Here is an 18,847-nt window from a genome sequence, read left to right as displayed (position 1 = left end):
ACCTGCAACTTTGCATATCAGGATGATGTGCTAACCGACCAAATGAAGCATTTTTGATATTTTATTAATTCCAGCCTAAGCAGCTTAATTTGCTGATTTTGTTAATTTCCTTCCCCAGTAGTCAATCATTTCCTTTGCCTACATTCCTTAAAGCAGAATGTAATAGGGCCAAATACAGACAAAACTGCACAATATAAACTTGAAAAATCTTTGCTACCTGAACACAGATGTCAAGTCTGGTAAGAGCCTCTGAGGTGTATGAAGCTAGGAAACGCCACTGAAATTAGCAAAGGAAGGCTGATATTCCACGCACAGCTTTGGAGGGGCAAGAGAAACGGCCCCGTTCTGAGAGAGGAAATGCTGGTTTTACAAAGAAGCTCGGGTATTAATCCTATAAAAAGAGCAGAGGTGCGCCAAGCTGCACTCTCCAGTCCTGTCCAGGGTCCGAGCCAATACCAGTGTCCGCGCTGTGACAATATTTATCATTAAGGTCAAAAGAAGTCCTACCCTGAAGACAACTGCCATCCAACCCTGACTTTGCCAGCCCACAAGTCCCTTCCCTCCTCCCCTTCTCCCTGCCCTTCCAGCCCATGGGGAAGAAGATCGAGCAGCAATGCCATGTGGGTCTCTTCTACTTGCGTTCTCAATAAATAACCAGGGGCTACTCTCCAGGAAGCAGACTTTGTCTCAGCCCAGAGACGCATCTTTACTGTGGCTTCTTGAAGGGTCAGGTTCCCAAAGCTCTAGACCAGGGGTGGGGGACCTTTTTTTTTTTTTTTCTGCCAAGGGCCATTTGCAGCCATTCAGAATTATCAACTTAAAAATTAGCCACTATATTTGGTCAAACATTTAATTAACTCACCTCTAATGCCTTGGCATGGCCAAACCAAATGATTTCACAGGCCTTATACGGCCCGAGGGCCGGACATTCCCCACCCCTGCTTGCCTGAGCAGGAGAAGGAAGCTGCCTCCTTTGTTTTCTTCTTTGAGACCCAACAAGAAAAAAGACTGCCTTCAGCTTCTGGCTACCTTCCTAAAATCCTCCCTCGAGCCTTCTTAGCAAGTATGCCAATGTCAAGGCCATGTCCTACTTGACATAGGAGTCCCATGCATCACTTTCAGATTCTCTCTGCTACATGGTAGACCAACCCAGCTGAGTGCCTACATTTGAGACTAGGATAAAAAAAAAAATAGCATAGCCTATCAGCTAAAAGCAGGGCCAATGAAATCTCCATGCCTGGGTTCTAATGCCAGCTTTACAACTAATTAGCGGAGTACCCTTGGGCAATTTAACCTCTCTGAGTCTCAGCTTCCTCATCTGTAAGATGGGATAAATAAAAAAGGGTGCCCCAAAATCCACGCAAGAAGTAATGTTGATAGAAAACACAGGTTTATAATTAAAAATTGTAAATTTTTTATTGATTCACAAAGTATACAGTATAGGGTTATATATGGAACAGCATATCGGGTAAATGGCCTCCACGGCTTTGCTGTCACATACACATTCTTTTGTTGAAATTTTCCATGACCGAAATGTGGCTGCTCAGGCAATAACAGTTAATGGTGCTTGCTATCTCGACATAATAATCCAGTTTTTTGTGCCGTGGAGGCCATTTACCCGATATCCTATTCCATACATAACCCTATACTGTATACTTTATGAATCAATAAAAAATTTACAATTTTTAATTATAAACCTGTGTTTTCTATCAACATTACTTCTTGCGTGGATTTTGGGACACCCTTTTAGTACCTACCCGTGGGATTGTTGTGAGGACTCCACCAGTAAATGCATGTGAAGCACTCAGCACTGTTTAATCAAAGCTTCCCTCGCGCTCGACACCAGTGTATGGTTTCCATGCACACTTTTTATCTAGTCTACATGCACCTGTAAGCTGCTATTATTCCCATGTTAGAGGTTAAGGCAGTGTGTCTGTGGTTCCAGAGTAGGTGATGGGGCAGGATCCTGGAGCCAGGGCACACACTCTTTGCCCCTCTGCTGCAGCTGCCAATAAAGACCTTGTAGGACTACGACAACGCTGCCGCTCATAATCAAAATAGGTTCTATCCTCGAAGGGTGCAGAGGCCAAAAATATGGTAAGATCCTTAGGGAAGGCAGTCACCCCTATCACAGAGGGAAGTAGACCGCCGATTTGTATACATTGAAACTGAAAGCAAACATTGGCTTTAAACTCAATGAGTCAAAAGCTGTGAATGATTTATCAATCAAAAGAGTGTCCCAATGTATATACCCTGTTACACGAGAGGCTGAAACTGTGCCTTAAAATAGAACTTTAGAAAGGGCCTAGTGGGAGGAAATAGTGTTTATTTGGAGGAAAACGCAATTCACAGAGGTGTCCTACTAGGATAATAATGCAAGGCCTTTTGTCACCTGAGCAAAACCAATTTTTGTTTTCTCCCCTTACAGCTTCTCTGGGTCATCACAGTGAGCGGTGAGAGGGCAGGGGAGGGTGGGGCATATCAAGGCGGTCCTGTGGAGTTGGTGCTTGATGTCTCCAAAGCTATGAAGCCTTGTTTGTCCCTTTAACAGCCTGTGATATTTTTAGACCTTGGCTATAATCCAGCGGCAGTCACGCTGCTCCGGCGGGGGTTGCGGGAAGCTGTCCCATGCCCAGCTGCCCCATTCGCCCTGCAGAAGAGAGCATCCATGCTCTATAATTACACCAGGAAGAGCTAAGAAAAACCTTCCATACAAACCTCAACATCCTATCAGTCCTGCATTGTGAGCCCGACCCTGAAGACAGATAAAGGCCCAGCTTCTGATCAGAAGAAGAGTTCCAGCTCCGTGAAGCCGGCCGCTCCCAAACCACCAATCTCCTTTCTTTCCTCAAGTGCTGAGGCTGCCACACCACCTGGTTGTTTGTACAGCACTACCTGGTGGGGAAATTAAGGGTGCCTTGCTTTTGAATTTCATTGGGTTGTCCTGTACCACTAACCCTGGCTGAAAAATTTCACATCCAATCAGTTTCTATAGTCATATTATTTGTGCACAGATAGGGCACTTTCATAACACCCTGGTCTCGCCACGCAAATGAAAGCACCTGGCGGGAGGCTGACCTCAGGAGTTACGGAACCTGAGGCCGTATCAATGGGACACGGGATGAGGGATTGTCCCCTGGACAATGACTGAGGAGTATTTTCTTACTGTCAGTTCCATATCCTCTTCGTCTTTTTCTTTTGTGGGCTTTTCTGGTTCTTCTGGCTCCTTCTCTTGGAGATGGATTTCCTGGGCCTGAGTCATATAAGGCATGTCGTCTTTGTTCTTGAACTCCAAGCTGAGAATTGAAGGAGGAAGTAGAATTCCCAGAATTACCTAAAGTAATAATAATGATAATAATAATAATCACATTTAAGGGATTAAGATTAGAGTGGTTGCCTAGAATCAGAGGGCCTGGGGGTGGTGTGTGTGTATGAGTGTGTGTGTGTGTGTGTGTGTGTGTGTAAATGAGTGTTGTGTGTGCCCCAAGGGAGGACCTGCATATTTGAATAACTATGTATATTAATGCTACAAGAGTCTTTTGTGTCAACCTGGGAACTGTTATGCACCATGTAGGGTATTTTTACAATAAGCTTCTTTGCCGTAAACATCTTTACCGCAAGCATTTTTGCTGTTAAACTAATTGGCTGTAAAGGAATTTTGCCATAAAAGATAAAGTAATTGGTCAACAGTTTGGGTTGACAGTGTACTCCCATTTTTATATTGCATAAATCTTAGCCCTCATATTGGTCTATACCAGTGGTTCTCAACCTTCTGGCCCTTTAAATATAGTTCCTCATGTTGTGACCCAACCATAAAATTATTTTTGTTGCTACTTCATAACTGTAATGTTGCTACTGTTATGAATCATAATGTAAATATCTGATATGCAGGATGGTCTTAGGAGACCCCTGTGAAAGGGTCATTCAACCGCCAAAGGGGTCGTGACCCACAGGTTGAGAAACGCTGGCCTATACAGTGACGACTAGACATGGAGATCATAAAATAGTGAATGATAACTATGTATATCAACTTGGTAGAAAATATGGTGACAAAGTTACTGAAAGTGTGAAATAAGAAAGTATAAAGCCAGATTTCATACTATACTAGAATATGATCACTGACATATCAGTTTGCAAATCCTTTGGTGATTCGAAGGTGGGGAGTTGAACCCATATTTCTCATAGAACTTTGGAATGTCTATTAACAGACATGCGACAATATGCCAAGAATAAAAACAATAGGGAAGCAACTCAGCTCAAAAGAGGAGACAGATCAACATGCAATGAGTGTATAACTGCTTAAGTACAACCCACAAAATAAAACTGGTTACTTGCACAGTATCATGAATCTACACATGTTTTAAATGAAGTCAGATATTTTGTATTTCATAATAGTCTTCTTAATTTTGTGATGAAAATGGATTTCATTATGTCCTTTTTAATGTCCCTTTTTAAAATCTATTTTTCTTTATTTTATTTTATTTTTCCACCAACATTTATCCCCCATACACTCTTCCATCTCCAAATCCCGCCTCCCCCTCACCCACATCCCCCCCCTTTCCATATTAACCACACTATCGCCTGTATCCATGAGTTCCTTCTCTTTTTTTCTTTTTTGCTCAATCTCTCCACCTCCCTCAACACCCACCCCCAACCAGAGCTGTCTGCCTGCTCTCTATCTATGAGTCTGTTAATTTTTAAAATTTTATCTTGTACAGAAAAATTGCCTTATGGCCAATTAGTTTTGTGGCAAACATGTTTGTGGCAAAGCAGCTCATTGCAAAAGTGCCTAGAACCGTTGTGCAGAGTAGCTCAATCTGATTTTGGAGAAACAAAGCATCTTACCAAAATATATATTACCCAATTAAACTCACTTTGCATGGGGGAAACTGAGGAAAGAGAGAGCGCCTACCCAAGGCAAAAGTGGGAAAGAACTGAGTTTCCCATTTAGCCATTAAGTAGCACTTGATTGGTGAAATCAATTCATACGTATATCCATTGGCATTTATTTGCTAGTGTGTCAATTGGAGTTGATCGTGTCATCTGATTATCTCTAAAAAATGCTAAGTTGACCTTGAGAAAGTCCATGTAGGAAAGCATTTTATTCATTATAGAGCTTCCCCCTGTCATCTACTACTATCCCACAGAAACACACACAAACACCCACCAGCGGGCTCTGTATTCACTACAAGAAGCCCCTGTTCAAATACAGGGTCCCACACTGTATTTCTCTCATGTCTAAACAACATGCTTAAGTCTCTATGTGACGATAACTGAATCCACGGGCCTTTTTCACAAGGATCAACCCCATTCTCGGTTTGCCAGGGCGATGCATTTCTGAGTGATGGTACTGACATCTGACTTGTGTTCCCTAAATCTCCCACCTCTGCCCTAATCCTAAAATGGTTCTATTGCACAAGGTTCTGGAATATGAACCGCAGTGACGGGCAAAGAGGATCCTGGAGGGTAAGTGAAAATAATTCTCAAATAATAAGTAAAGGACAGCCCATGCTCGAATGCCTGCAGGGACTCTGGAACAGCTAAGGGAAAAGGGAGAGCGATGGCCCTGAACTCAGGGTGCCTGGCAGGCTGGGCGAGCTCAGGTGGCCTGCTGGCAGCCTTCAGCGGACGTGACACCCTGTCCTTGGAGCTGACAGCCAGGCTTGGCCAAGGTCACCAGCAGCACAGCTAGGGAACACCCATGACCCACTTCATGGCAACCTTCTGTGACTCCTGGCCAAGAGCCCGTGGAAGGGTGGAGCAGAGGAGGGGGCGCTGGTTCAGCATAGGGTGGCTTCAGTGATCCCTCTGGTCCCGTGGCCCTTCTGCTTTGGGCTGCTCTCAAAGTTACCCAGATCAGGTAGTTCTAGGTAAATATGAGCCTGGTTTCACTGGTAACAGCCACAAATTCTAAATGGCTGAACTATTTTAACATTCATTTAATCTTCCCCCTCCTATTTTTGCCTTTCTTTTACTTCTTTCAGTATAATGTTTTCTTTAAAAAACATTAAGAAAACATACAAAGCAAAGCCACACATTATTCTTATACTTCAACCCTAGAGGTAACACTACAACTTACTGGGTATTGTTCCTGTTTTGTTTTGTTTTAAACATCATCTATACAGTTGTAGCTATACACGTATATGCTTTAAAAAAAGAAAAATGGTCTCAGGTTACATACATGATGATCTGCTACTTTGTCTTTCTTCATTTAAGAATAGATCAAGATTATCCAGCAATGTCTTTACCTATAAATCTATCTCACTATTATTTCAGTTCAAACAATTTCTCAAGTACAGCTGAACAAGAGCCGATGTCTATTTTGACCTGGTGTAGAGGAGGCCAGGTACTCCATCTGCCTCGCAGTGAACAGTTGCCCAGGTAAGCGACTCCTTGTACAGCATAGCTTGTGCCAGAGTGCATGGCACTCCTACGGAACCTGAGTGAGACTATCACATTTTGGATCTTCTGAAAAATATTAATGTCTAGGCACCATGTTTATTGATTTAGCAAAATTTAGAGGAGGTCTTAGCCTCTACATGAAAACACTACACAGAGGATCCTGATGCAGTTGGAGTGTAGAGTCACCCTCCTGAGATATGAAAATGCCTAATCCCACTGCATATTCAGCTTGGAAAACTCCAACCAACCCTCTGGTGCTCATAGCCAGTAGGGCCTTCTGGCTGCACTGACCTTGAGGCCTGAGTTCTTGCGCATCCGGAGCCGGCCCATCCACATGTCTGTGAGCAACATCTGGCTGCACGTGTGTGCGATGAAGTCGCGGTGCTTGGCAGCCACCGCGAGCTGCAGGCATGTGGCGTTGCTCCAGTTCTTTAGCTCATATGTCAGGAGCTTCATGGCCAGTTGCTCATCCTGCTTGTAGGACTGGTCCAGGAGCTCCACGGCCAGCTGGCCAAAGTCCCTGAAAAAGAGAACGTGAAGGGCCATCTTTTAGCCATCTTGGAGATGTAGCTGATGAAAGTGGAGACCCATTGGCCAAGCCAAAAAAGGTGGGTTCTGAATGGCCTATGGTTCATTCATTCATCCAACCAACAGCCATTAAACAGCTATACGTGCCAGACACCGTGTTTAGGACTAAGGGTGTAAGTCCAACAAGGCATGACCCCTGCACTCAAGGCCCTCAATTCAAGGTGTAGGGATGAGGATGGCAGACCAATAAATCAATGAGTAGAGTGCAGTGTGTCTTCTTCAATGTGGCAGACCTCAGTTCAAATATGAGCCTAGCCACAAAGTTGTCATCTTGGACAAGTTACTTAAACTCTACGTCTCATTTCCTTTAGCTGTAAAATATGCCTAACAAGAGGATCTGTCTCTTGGGGCAGGGTTCTAGGTGTATTTGCTGTAAGCATTTTTGTTGCACAACTAATTGGTATAAGGCAATTTCACCATAAAAGATAAAATAACGGTGGGAAGTTTGGTTTACGTTTGATAGACTGAATTTATTTAAGCTAGTTGTCAGTTTGGGTTTATTTCTCTGTGGAGGAGGTTCTCACAGTTACTTCCATTTTTACATTATATAAATCTTAGCCCTTATAATTAGAGGTATACAATGATGAGTAGATGTGGTAGTCTTAAAATAGTGGATGTTAAAAACTACGTTTAAAGCCAGATTGCACACTGTACTAGAAAATGATAAACTTATCAGTTTGCATATCATTCAGTGACCACAGTCATCCTCCCACCCTGCAGAACCAAACATTCACCAAGCTATGGCAAATATAAAAGAAAAATATATATGCCCTAACCGGTTTGGCTCAGTAGATGAAGCGTCGGCCTGCGGACTGAAGGGTCCCAGGTTCGATTCTGGTCAGGGGCATGTATCTTGGTTGTGGGCACATCCCCAGTAGGAGGTGTGCAGGAGGCAGCTGATCGATGTTTCTCTCTCATCGATATTTCTGACTCTCTATCCCTCTCCCTTCCTCTCTGTAAAAAATCAATAAAATATATTTTAAAAAAGAAAAGTATATATAATACTATGAACAAAAGACTTCGAAGACAATGTATTTTCATTTTTTGCAACACAGTTTTTAAATTTTGTTAATAATTTTTCATGTTCCATGATGTCATTTTTCATTATTTATCTCTTATGGCAAAATTGCTTTACAGCTGATTACCTGTGTGCTAAAAATCCTTGCAGCAAACATGCCTACAGTGAAAATACGAGACATGTTGGGGAGGTGGAGAGGATGAAATAAAATCTTCTATAATCTGTTTGTACCTCCATAGCTAGTGCTGTGCACCATAAACAGTGATTCTTTAAAAAAAAATTTTTTTATTGATTTCAGAGAGGAAGGGAGGGGCAGAGAGAGATAGAAACATCAATCTTGATTGAGAATCATTGATTGGCTGCCTCCTGTATGCCCCACACTAGGGATCGAGCCCAGAACTCTGGCATGTGCCCCTACCAGGAGCTGAACCCTGACTTCCTGGTTTATAGGTTGATGTTCAACTACTGAGCCACGCCAGCCGGGCAACAGTAATTCTTCATGTCCATCTCTCTGTGCACCATTGGGGTGATACTGCCTTGCCTTCAAGTTTTGGGGAGCTCAGACCCTCCATCCATTATTTGGGGCCCACCTTCCCTTTTTGTCCCCAGATGACCCCATTTTCTGGGCTGGCCGACCTGGAGTTGTGGTTCAGCTCCTGGGAGATGTCATCGACCATGTCGTTCTCGGAAGCCTCATGAGCCATGGCCTTGCAGAGCTTGCAGGCCACCAGGGCCTTGGCCATGGCCTCCTCGCCGTGCTGCCAGAAGAACAAGGCCATTTTCTGCCGCTTCATGAGGACGGCCCACACCATCAGCTCGTGGAAAGGGAAAGGAAAGTGGTTGATCTCAGGGTCATCCAAGTCAATGTCTACCTCTTCTTCACGTTTCTTGGTTGTCTTTCTTCCTCTCCTCAAGGGAACGTCATCCTGTAATTTTAGGGTGAAAAAAAAATAGAGGTAGCGTTAGAAATGAACCAATGAAATTCAGTCAACAGTTATTGTATATTTACTACTGGTCCAGCTCTGACAGATGCATAAATGAACTACTGGCACACCTCATTTGATTGTGTTTCACTTTATTGCTCTTCCCAGATGTTGCATTTTCCACACATTGAAGGCAAAAGATCAAGACTTGCTTTATTGCGGTGGTCTGGAACCGAACCCGCAATATCTCTGAGGTATGCCTGTATCCTCTCCTAGCTCCAATCCTAAAAGAATGCTCAAGCTCATATATGTCTAATTTTAAAATGAGCTAGAAGAGCATGAGCACAGTCCTATGGGAACATGTCATTGTTATACTTTAAATTAGGAAAAGTACATTCAATGGGCCATTTTCTTTTTCTTTTCACTTTTGTCCTTTTCCCCCTCTGCAGGCAGGGTTATTTGTCATGCATGATGGACAGCACTACCCTTTTCTCTCAAAGGACAAGGACTTCCATTTGCATACAGCAATAACCACATTAACAAAAGATGGGAGGAAGGGAACCTCTCCAGTTTCTGCACACCTCATTAGGTGCAGTTGTGAAGTCTTTCTGGCCTTTGGATTTGTTGCCATTTGTAAACACCCATGAATAGAGTTTGCTTACTGGAATATATTTGCTTCCTTGGTTTTCAAGTTAGAATTTCAAATAGGACTTATTTCCTTGGTTTCAATGCTAATTAATATAACCTCCATGGTGAAATTTTCAAAGCTACTGTGATCTGTCCCCTCACCACTGGGAAAAATGTCACTTCCTCATTGCAGAGTCATGTACTAATCCTTACCACTGAAATGAACTTACGTATATATTTCAAATGTGTAATAAAGAGATTAAATAATTGACACTAATAATTTGAGCAAACACTTACCTCCATTCCCAATAGTTTCAAGGCTTTGGGCTGTGAAAAAATTAATGCACAATGTTAGATATTTCTTTACAGATGTAAGAAAAGGATCCTACTTTATCTCAAACAGGTAATGAAACAATTCCATTTACCATATAGCATCTATCTATTTCAATAAATAAAACATCACAAAGGGAACCTATTTATAGAAATTCTTAGAGAATTAGGGATTTAATGAGTTTGGGTGAATCACAGAAAATTAGGAAACTGGACAGGCATAATGCAATTGGCTTTTGTGGACCAAAATTTCTTCCATCTTCCTAAAACTGTCCTGCTCGTCATCTCTATGACTTCAAGCACTTATGTGCATGAAGAAACATTCAATCAAAGCAGGTGTTTCTCAAACCACTGAATGACCTCTATTCCCAGAAGACTTGAGATATTATTCATAAATATGTGTGTAGATGCTTCATGCTGGCCATCTCTCTATGCTGCTGTCCGGTAGATCAAGGGTGAGTGGGGCCAGAGGGACATGTGTCGATGGCACTAATGGCATGGAAAGTATCAGCGCAAACAGAAGCATCATTGCTCATGCTGGGAATGTGCAAAACAGGCACAGACCGAGGCGGACAGAGAAGGCGGCTCAGCAAAGTGCAGAACTTGATTTATATTTAACAAGGGGAGATACAAAATTACATTCCAGGGGTCAGGAATTCCAATTCCACGTTGCAAGTATCACGGAAGGGTCGGGTACCATCTTGAAAGTTCTTTAAGTAAATAGTAAGGTTATAGCCCTTACGGTTCCTCCAAATTTTATTTGGCCATTCAAGTCGGAATAGCTTGAACCTTGTCTCTCCCCCTTTCTTTCTCTTTTAGCTGTTATAATGGCCACCAGTTTAAAATTTGTGATTTTTAAAAATTTATACTTCTTGGTGTTTTCAAAGGTCTCTTCCAGCAACCCAAAATACTAGAATAATCAGAAGATAAGGTTTGGTAAAAATAAAAATTATGCCTGCCACCAGCTATAGCAGCAGTTCTCGAACTGTTGTCCTAGGACCATGTGACCCTTTTGGGGGTGGAAGTCTTTCCTGATACCCTTCCAGGGGTCTGTGAAGTCAAAGCTATCTTCATAATAACACTAAGATGTATTAATATTTGGACTGATGATACGAAAGCAACGGTCGGTAAAATTGCTGGGTACCTTGGCAAGAATGAAAGCAGTGGTACCAGGCTTTACTAGTTGTCAGTAGAGTTCACTGTTATACACTTGAAGTTTAAAACAAAACAAAACAGTTGCACTTAAGAATGTACTTGATGAGCCCTGGCTGGTGTGGCTCATTGGACAGAGATGAGGCCTGTGCACTGACGGGTCACCAGTTTGATTTTTCAGTGGGTTACAGTCAGTGTTTGGGAGGCAACCAATTGATGTGTCTCTCTCACATCGATGATCCTCTCTCTTTCTCCCTTCCTTCCACTTTCTCGAAAAATCAATGGAACAAACAACAACAAAAGAATGTGCTTGATGAGGCCTAAAAAATTATTACGTGTATTCAATTTCTACTCTTGCTGGTAAAAAATGTCTTTTTACTATTCTGAGGGGTGAAATGGGAAGTGGCATAAAGCACTGCTGCTACATACTGAACTAGGATGGGTGTCCTGAGGGAGAACACTCATGGGGTTGTTTGGGCTGAATTATGGCCACTTTGTGTCATGAACTATCTGTGTGAAGAAATGACTGGTAGACAATTAGGGTTTCTTAGACCTGGATGGCAGACGTTTTGGAAATGAACAAAGTAGGACTGTCATTTCAAAGAAAACAACTCGCAATATTGGTTGTTAGTGACAAAATTCAAACTTTCAAGCAGATAATAGAATCTTGGAAAACCCACCCCTTGACCTTGACAGTTTTTCAGTAAAGACTTTTCTGATGAGATTGAAGGTGAATGAAAATTTTTGAAATTGTATGATAAACTGTGTCAACAGTTAGAAGATCAGAATATAACTCAACAAACCAATATTTTACAATGACCAATCTATGATGTTAAAAGATCCATACAAACTGCAGTTTGGATTTTAATAGGAAAAGTTCACTGACATGGTTCCAGATTTCATGTTGCAAACGAATCTTCAAGAAATTGCCACTTGAATTTTGATGAAATATCAAAAAAGAATAGCTACAATTATCACTAAAGATTACTTTTTCCTTAGTTTGAAACATTTGTCATAGTTGTCACATATTTGTGCAAGGGCAGATTTTCTTCATATATTTTAACCAAAACAATGTCTTGTAACAGACTGACTACAGAAGTAGATATGAGAATCTAACTATCTTCTGTTAAGTCAAACATTACAGAATTTTGCAAAAAATGTAAAACTATGCTACTCATCACTGATTTTTGTTTTGAAAACAGTTGTTTTTCATAAACATGCTCTCTATGTTAATATGTAATGAATGAACTTCTTATGGTCATCTTAAGATGAATTAATAAATAATTATTTTTTAATGTTTTAATTTCCAGCATGATAAATATTGATAGAACCCAATGTAGATAAAAAAGCTTTTGGGAGTCCTCAGTAATTTTTAAGGGTATAAATAGATCCCTACCAAAAACCTTGAAAATTGCTGTGGTAGATAATAAGATTCATTTGAATTTCATTGCTATTCTCTGATCATTAAGGCTCACTCTCAGTGTGTTTCTGATTTGAATTGGACCTAGGAAAAGAATACATCCCCCCCCCCTCCCCTGGGCCTTTTATAAAAACAGATTTGATGGTGGAGGGAAGAAGAGGTGGGGCAATTGCCTTCTCATCTCATCTCCCACTAAGAGAGAAGGAAGCCACATCCTGAATCAGTAGCACCCTAATCCACCCAGGAGTCCAGGAACCCGAATTTGCCCGCAAGCCTCACCCTCTTGGGGCCGAAGAGATTGTGGTAGAGCGTCCGGAAGCGCTTGCGCGTGTAGTTGCAGCGATAAGCTCCGCCCATCAGGTATTCTATCACCAGGCCAATGTCGATCAGGCTGATTCTGTAGTCAGGCGGCAGGTTTCCCTGTGAGGGAAGAATGAAAAACAAACAGAGCCAAAAGACAGCGTGATTTACTAGGGATTCGATCCCATGTGTTCTGTAACTATTTTAGAGTAAAAAAAAAATAATTAAAAAAGAAACATGAATGAATTATTATGCTGGTTAATTAATTCACCTTAAAATAGATCCAACCGAAACCTGGATATTCTCGCTTGGAAAGAAGACATACGTTAAATAAGAAGATGCAGTAATCGTCGGCAATAACAGAAAATCAAAATATTTATTCGAGTCTTCAGCTGAGGAGAAAAACACACCAGCGTAGCAGAAAGAAACACAAGGCTAGACATGGCAAATGCTATGGCTCCCAGACACTAGGAACTAGGTTCCCCAGCTGTCCCCAGGCCCCTGGCTGCTCTGCCTCAGACCCAGGCCTGTTACCACCCTTTGCTGATCATTTATTTCTTCACACTAAATGAAGACTCCTTCCAGAGGGGATTGGTATTGCCAGGGCTTGCATCAGGTGGGGCATACTTAGAGCTCAGACAGCCTTTAATACCGAACTTCTGTTTAACAATGGACACTTGGCTCCTTTTCATACAAGGAGAGCAGGATGGCTGTCAGATGAAGTCATTTATGAACGTCCCTTGTGTTGAAAGAGAAAGCCGGGAGAAAGAGCCTATATTATTCATGGTTTTATTTATCGTTATATTCCTAGTGCCTTTTATAGTGCCGGATGTGTGGTTGGCATTCGAAATGCTTTTTATTGAAAATATGATTGAGTGAAAATAACTGATGTGGTGGGATCAAGCTCTCTGGTTGTGTGTGTGTGTGTGTGTGTGTGTGTGTGTGTGTGTGTTTGCATTATGTTCTCAGTAAGAGAACTAACTAGCCACAGTGTGTGAGTCACCGTGTTTGGGAAAGTCTCGGTTTACTGCAGAAATCTGTCTTGAAATATGCGTATTGGTGTGTCTGTATGGGCAGGAATGAATGGATAGCGACTGATGCACCCAGCCCAAGTGTATGAATCCAAGTGCTGCTCTTTCAGCCTCCTTGCTGCTTGTGGCCTTAGTTCTCAGCCCTGCCTACTGCATTCCACCTCTCCCTTAGCTCGGGATACAAGGCAGGCGTGGGGACCTAATCTGAAAAGGCTGAGTGAAGTGGGACTGTGTGAAGGGCATTCGAGATGAGATGGCAGCACTTTAAGGCACACAACCCCTCCCATCCCTGACCTGGGCTCATCAGAACCCATTTCTTTTGCTGAATTGTCCCTTCACAGAAACGGTCTCTCACTCCTCCCCCACTTTCTCAGAATTTCGGGATCTCTTTTGTGTGAAGATTATCTCATCAATCTAAATTGCCAAATTAAGCTATCCTCCGGCTGCTAAGAAAGACCAATTGTCTGGCTTCCTTATGCAAAGCATGGTGAAACTACAACAAAGGGTACGTAGACAAGGTTTTATTTGAAGATCATAACTTCTCGGGTATTGCCCTTTCCATAAACATTAAGCTGATTTAAAAGATATTACCCATGCGACGATTTTTCTCCATTATTTTGGGATAGGTTAACAAGGCTGCAGTTTCTGTAAGGCCTGGCTCTACCAGATTGTTAAGCACCTCTGTTATTTCAAAGGTAGGAGAGCCCCAGAGCCTGGCCACACCCGAGTCAGCCTCCTCTCCATGCCTTTGGCTCCATGAAGGGTGCCCTCCAGAGGAAGCCCGCCCTGTCTGTTATTTGCTTGGCACTGTGAGGTAGGCAGGGTAAGGGGCACTGGCTGGGACTCAACTGCCCTGGGCTTCTGTCTATAGGACAAACCAGCCACTTGCCCTCAACGCCTCAGTTTTCTCAAGGAAAAGAGTTGAACTTCCTGGCCTCTATGGTCTGTAATGTACCAGGTTTTGAAAAAATCCCCAGATTTTTCCATTATGATGCTATTGAAAGGCAGCTATAGCAAGTCTAGGAACTTGTGCTTATTTTCATCCTTGTAACAATTTTCTAAATTTAAGACGTGGGTAATATCGAGTCTAACACCTATATATTTTCATTTGAGAAATCCATATGGAAGCATTAGTTTGAATTCTAAGAACAAGAATCGATATTGTTTGAAGATCAATATTGAATGGCAATATTTATACATGTGACATGTCTGCAAGAGTGGGAGTTGCCAGGAAGAATAGTTATAATAGTAAAATTCTAAATAAATACAATTTAAGAGGGGCAAAAACCCCATTTTTTTTAAATGACTTCATTCATAAAGGGCTTATAGGTTTATAGACTACCAAAGAAGGTGCCATGATCTTATTTTCTTTAGAAACTTCTCATATAAAGCTTGATTATTTTAGAGTGATGGATGGTCTGGTCTGAAGCAGGGGAAAGGATTCAAAGAGTATCTATCCTAGGTTCTCCCCAGCTTTTAGTGAAGGCCAGAAAGAAAACGGACCTGCTTTCTGTTTGGCCACAAGGCGGCGATGTTCACCTAACCCAAACCAATGCGGGCTCCTTCCTCCTCAGCATTTGCCTGCCGCTCTGTTCTGTGTAATAACTGATGTAAATGAACACAGAGCAGATTGGAGGACCTGGGGATGAGGAGGGAGTCAGATGCTTTTGTTGAAGTGATATCTGGAGGAGGGAAAGCTTACTTTACCAAGCAATGCGTTTGAACTCAGTCTGCAAGACTGCAGCTGTTTCTTTCCAGAGGCTTATGGAAGCAGGGAAATTAGTTTCACAATTTTTACTGGGAAGAGAGGAAACCTTTTGGGGAAGAAGAAATAGATTTAATAAAATGAGTAAAACTGCCACAACTGTGTCCTGGGTGAACGCTGAAGGGGATGCAGCATTGGTGCCTGTCTGGGCCGATGGCCTTGGGTACCTGTGACTGCAGGGGTAACATGTGCAGAGAACAGCAGCAAGATGACCCCATCGTGGAAATAGCACTGGGCTGGACTGTGGGCGTGCCTAGATCACACCCTTTCTCTGTACCTCAGTTTACACTTTGAAAACATGCAGTTTGGACCCAGTTACTTTTAAAGTCTTGTCTGTTTCTCAAGGTCTGACTACCAGCTGGCAGGCTGCTCTTATTTCTATGCTGCCAGGTCACTGGACAAAGACTCTTATCCCAGCTTCCAGGTTGATGTAGCTTCCACGAATCCCCTGAGGTTTGGTTAGTGGAGCTGGGGGCTTAGAGACCAGGGGTGGTAAAGGGGCAGACAGGGGTGGGGTTGTGCTCTTCATAGCCACCTCCTCTGGACAAAAGCAGAGAAAGTGCACGGCACCTCACACACCACAGGTAATGTCCAAAACCCTTCTGGAGGAGTCTTCCTTTGCTGGGTCCTTTTCAGGTAGGAGGTCAACAACAATACTGGTGTGCCACTCCTCCTTCTGCCTGCTGTTTCTGGTATTTACCCTCCCCTTTTTGGCAATGACTTTGGTAACTGGTAAAGCCTGAACACTTACCCCCTATTTCATGGGAAGCCACATGATGTAAGTAACCTGACCCACAGAATGAAACAGAGAAGCTTGGGTCTGTGGATAGGTACAACACAATAACTTGAAAACGCCGTCTCCCTTTTTCGTGCTATGAACTACTACCACTCGGAAGCTGAGTTTTGACCCATGCCATCCTGAAGGACAGCTGTTAATTCAAAGAATAGTTTACATTCACCTAGATCTGCTCTCGTAAACGCACTCTAGTTTTCAGATGTCAGCTTGTGACATCACAACATATTTCTACTGTTTAGGAAACACCTTTTTTGCTTTTCTTGAAACTTAAGACTGTTTCCTTCTGATGCATGGAAGGTGTTAATGATAGCTGGTTGTCAGGTTTACCAAGGGAGAATGGGGAAAAGACTATTCTGGTGAAACTTTATGGAAAAAGAGGGCATTTCCCAATGTTTGGCGTGGTAATAGGCTGGGCAACTAATCTTATAAAAAGTAAGAATGCTTTTGTAAATTTGTGTGAATTTAGATGGGATTATAAAAAGTCCTTTCTTTACCCAAATTGTGTCTGAAAAACTTTTTTTCTTAATTCTGTAAAGTTCTGAGTCTTGATTCCCATGTGAATGAATTTTAAACTATACTAATTTCACACTACTTCTACATAAACAAATATCATACTCTTTTTGTGGGGAGGGATAGTAGAGGTATTCTGAAGTATTAGCACATTTAATTAAGAAAGAAAAACTACTACTTTAAAACATAGAGGCACAAAATGAGCAGGCAAATAGCTACTAAAATGACAAGTTAGAATTCACAAAAAAGCAGACAGACTGGGCCACTCTGGTTTAATAAGAGAGCATTGGTGCATCCAATGGATTTATGCATGAAAACAGTCCAGGGAACTGGGTTGACTTAAATAATTTTAAATTTCTGATAGATGCTGAATAGCAACTCTTCATCTCATTGCTCCTAGATTGTTCCCTTGGTATAAATAATTTGAAATTTGAAACTAGCATGGGAGCAATTCTCCACATTCAGTTCTGTTGATTTCAAAGGTTAGTTGGACTTGCAGGTGTCATGATGGTTAACTTATGATGGTCTGATAATTCCTAAATGCATTCCCTGGGTTTGTCAGAGTTACTTACATTTAGTTTACAGACATGTTATCAAACACGATGTTTAAGGTCCAGAACGGTGTTCATATTTATGAACAGCATTTTGTATCAGGGCTTATCACTTACTAATTTTTTAACCACAGATTAAATCAATCAATATATACACAAAGTCTTATAATCATAAAGCACAAAGTACATACTAATTATTATGGTCCTTAATTTTGACAATTGCTTAAACTGTCCAAGATTTCTTAGCATTTTAAACCTTGTTTTTTGAGAATCTTACTGGCCTAAACTGCTAAAAGTCTTCTGGAACCACCTGAGGAGAATATTAATTTCTCCATCATTTAATTTTTAAAAATACACAAATGCCCTGGCTGGTGTGGCTCAGTTGGCTGGGCGCTGTCCTGTGCACTGAAAGGTTACCGGTGCCATTCCTGGTCAGGGCACATACCTGGCAGGGGGCGCGCAGGAGGCAGCCAATCAATGTTTCACTCTCTCATCAATGTTCTTCTCTCTCTCCCTCCCTTGTTCTCTCTAAACAAATAAAATAAACAAACAGACCCCCATCATTTTCAGTCCCCTTCTTCCCTGTAACATAAAATGGAGACACTTCCAGCTCCTTTGGCTCCATTGTTATTCTTTCCTGCTTTCCAGTAGTCAGATGCTCATCTTTATCACAGACGTAAGTGAAGGCTGCATTTCCTGCTCCTATTTCTTCCCAAAGGAAGAAGCTAAGCATAGACTTTCCGTTTCTTCCCACCTATTGGCAATCTCTAGTCCCTGGTAAAAAGATAAATTGTTCCTAAGCCAGTTCAGTACTATCCTGGGTGGTATGTTTTCATTTTTTCCAGTTACTAAGTTTGTAAGTAAATGAATTCTTAGGTAACTATATCCTTGCGCTTTCTCTTGTACATCTTTAGCTAAGAAGTTTAAAAGAACCCTACCTTAAAACTACTGTACATGCCTTTTAATACAAGTGATGTGAGCAAACGCAAGAGGCAGCGACTGGGATTTCCGAAAAGAAACAACGATATTGCGAAGCAGAGTCCAGCAAGGCAGAAAACCTAATAGGAGGGATTTTAATCATTTGTGCTAAGATCTAACTACAAAATCCTTTTGAAAATCACGCGGGACATTGAGAACCTGCATGATGGAAGTGGACTTTGTTTGAAGGTTTGGATTGGCCGATGGCTGGCACTGAGGCAGAAAGGCACAGCTGTCCCCTCAGAGAGCCTCACAATTCCTTCAGTGACACTGGGCAGCTTAAGGTGAGGGGATAATATCTTGTTATTTTAGAAAAATCTCAAGGCATTTTATTGAATATGAGCAACAAATATCTCGGCAAAGAATACACAATCTCCTGAGATATCCCCCTCTTTTAGTTTCTAGGCAATTTTCAGCCAGAATAATTTAGAAGAAACTGGAAGACCGGAGGGAAAG

The 18,847-nt window shown here is 42.0% G+C and overlaps 1 protein-coding gene across 8 annotated transcripts in view; it reads right to left on the bottom strand.

Moving 5' to 3' along the window:
* Window positions 1–18,847, bottom strand: part of TRPM3 (transient receptor potential cation channel subfamily M member 3) — a 457,422-nt gene that overhangs the window by 78,302 nt on the left and 360,273 nt on the right. For 5 of the 8 annotated variants that reach the window (XM_015565001.1, XM_015565000.1, XM_015565006.1 and 2 more), the window contains 6 exons: window positions 13,032–13,067; window positions 12,740–12,880; window positions 9,856–9,885; window positions 8,645–8,934; window positions 6,694–6,922; window positions 3,167–3,334 (listed from right to left, as the gene is read on the bottom strand). In XM_015565001.1, coding sequence (XP_015420487.1) covers window positions 3,167–3,334; window positions 6,694–6,922; window positions 8,645–8,934; window positions 9,856–9,885; window positions 12,740–12,880; window positions 13,032–13,067 — 894 coding nt within the window. The remainder of the gene's footprint in view (window positions 1–3,166; window positions 3,335–6,693; window positions 6,923–8,644; window positions 8,935–9,855; window positions 9,886–12,739; window positions 12,881–13,031; window positions 13,068–18,847) is intronic. The other 3 variants (XM_006765282.2, XM_015565003.1, XM_015565005.1) reach the window with 1 other exon arrangement.

The sequence above is a fragment of the Myotis davidii genome, unplaced genomic scaffold (genome assembly GCF_000327345.1).
Source record: "Myotis davidii unplaced genomic scaffold, ASM32734v1 scaffold616, whole genome shotgun sequence".
NCBI classification, from domain to species: domain Eukaryota; kingdom Metazoa; phylum Chordata; class Mammalia; order Chiroptera; family Vespertilionidae; genus Myotis; species Myotis davidii.
This window is presented reverse-complemented; position numbering and strand designations above follow the sequence as displayed.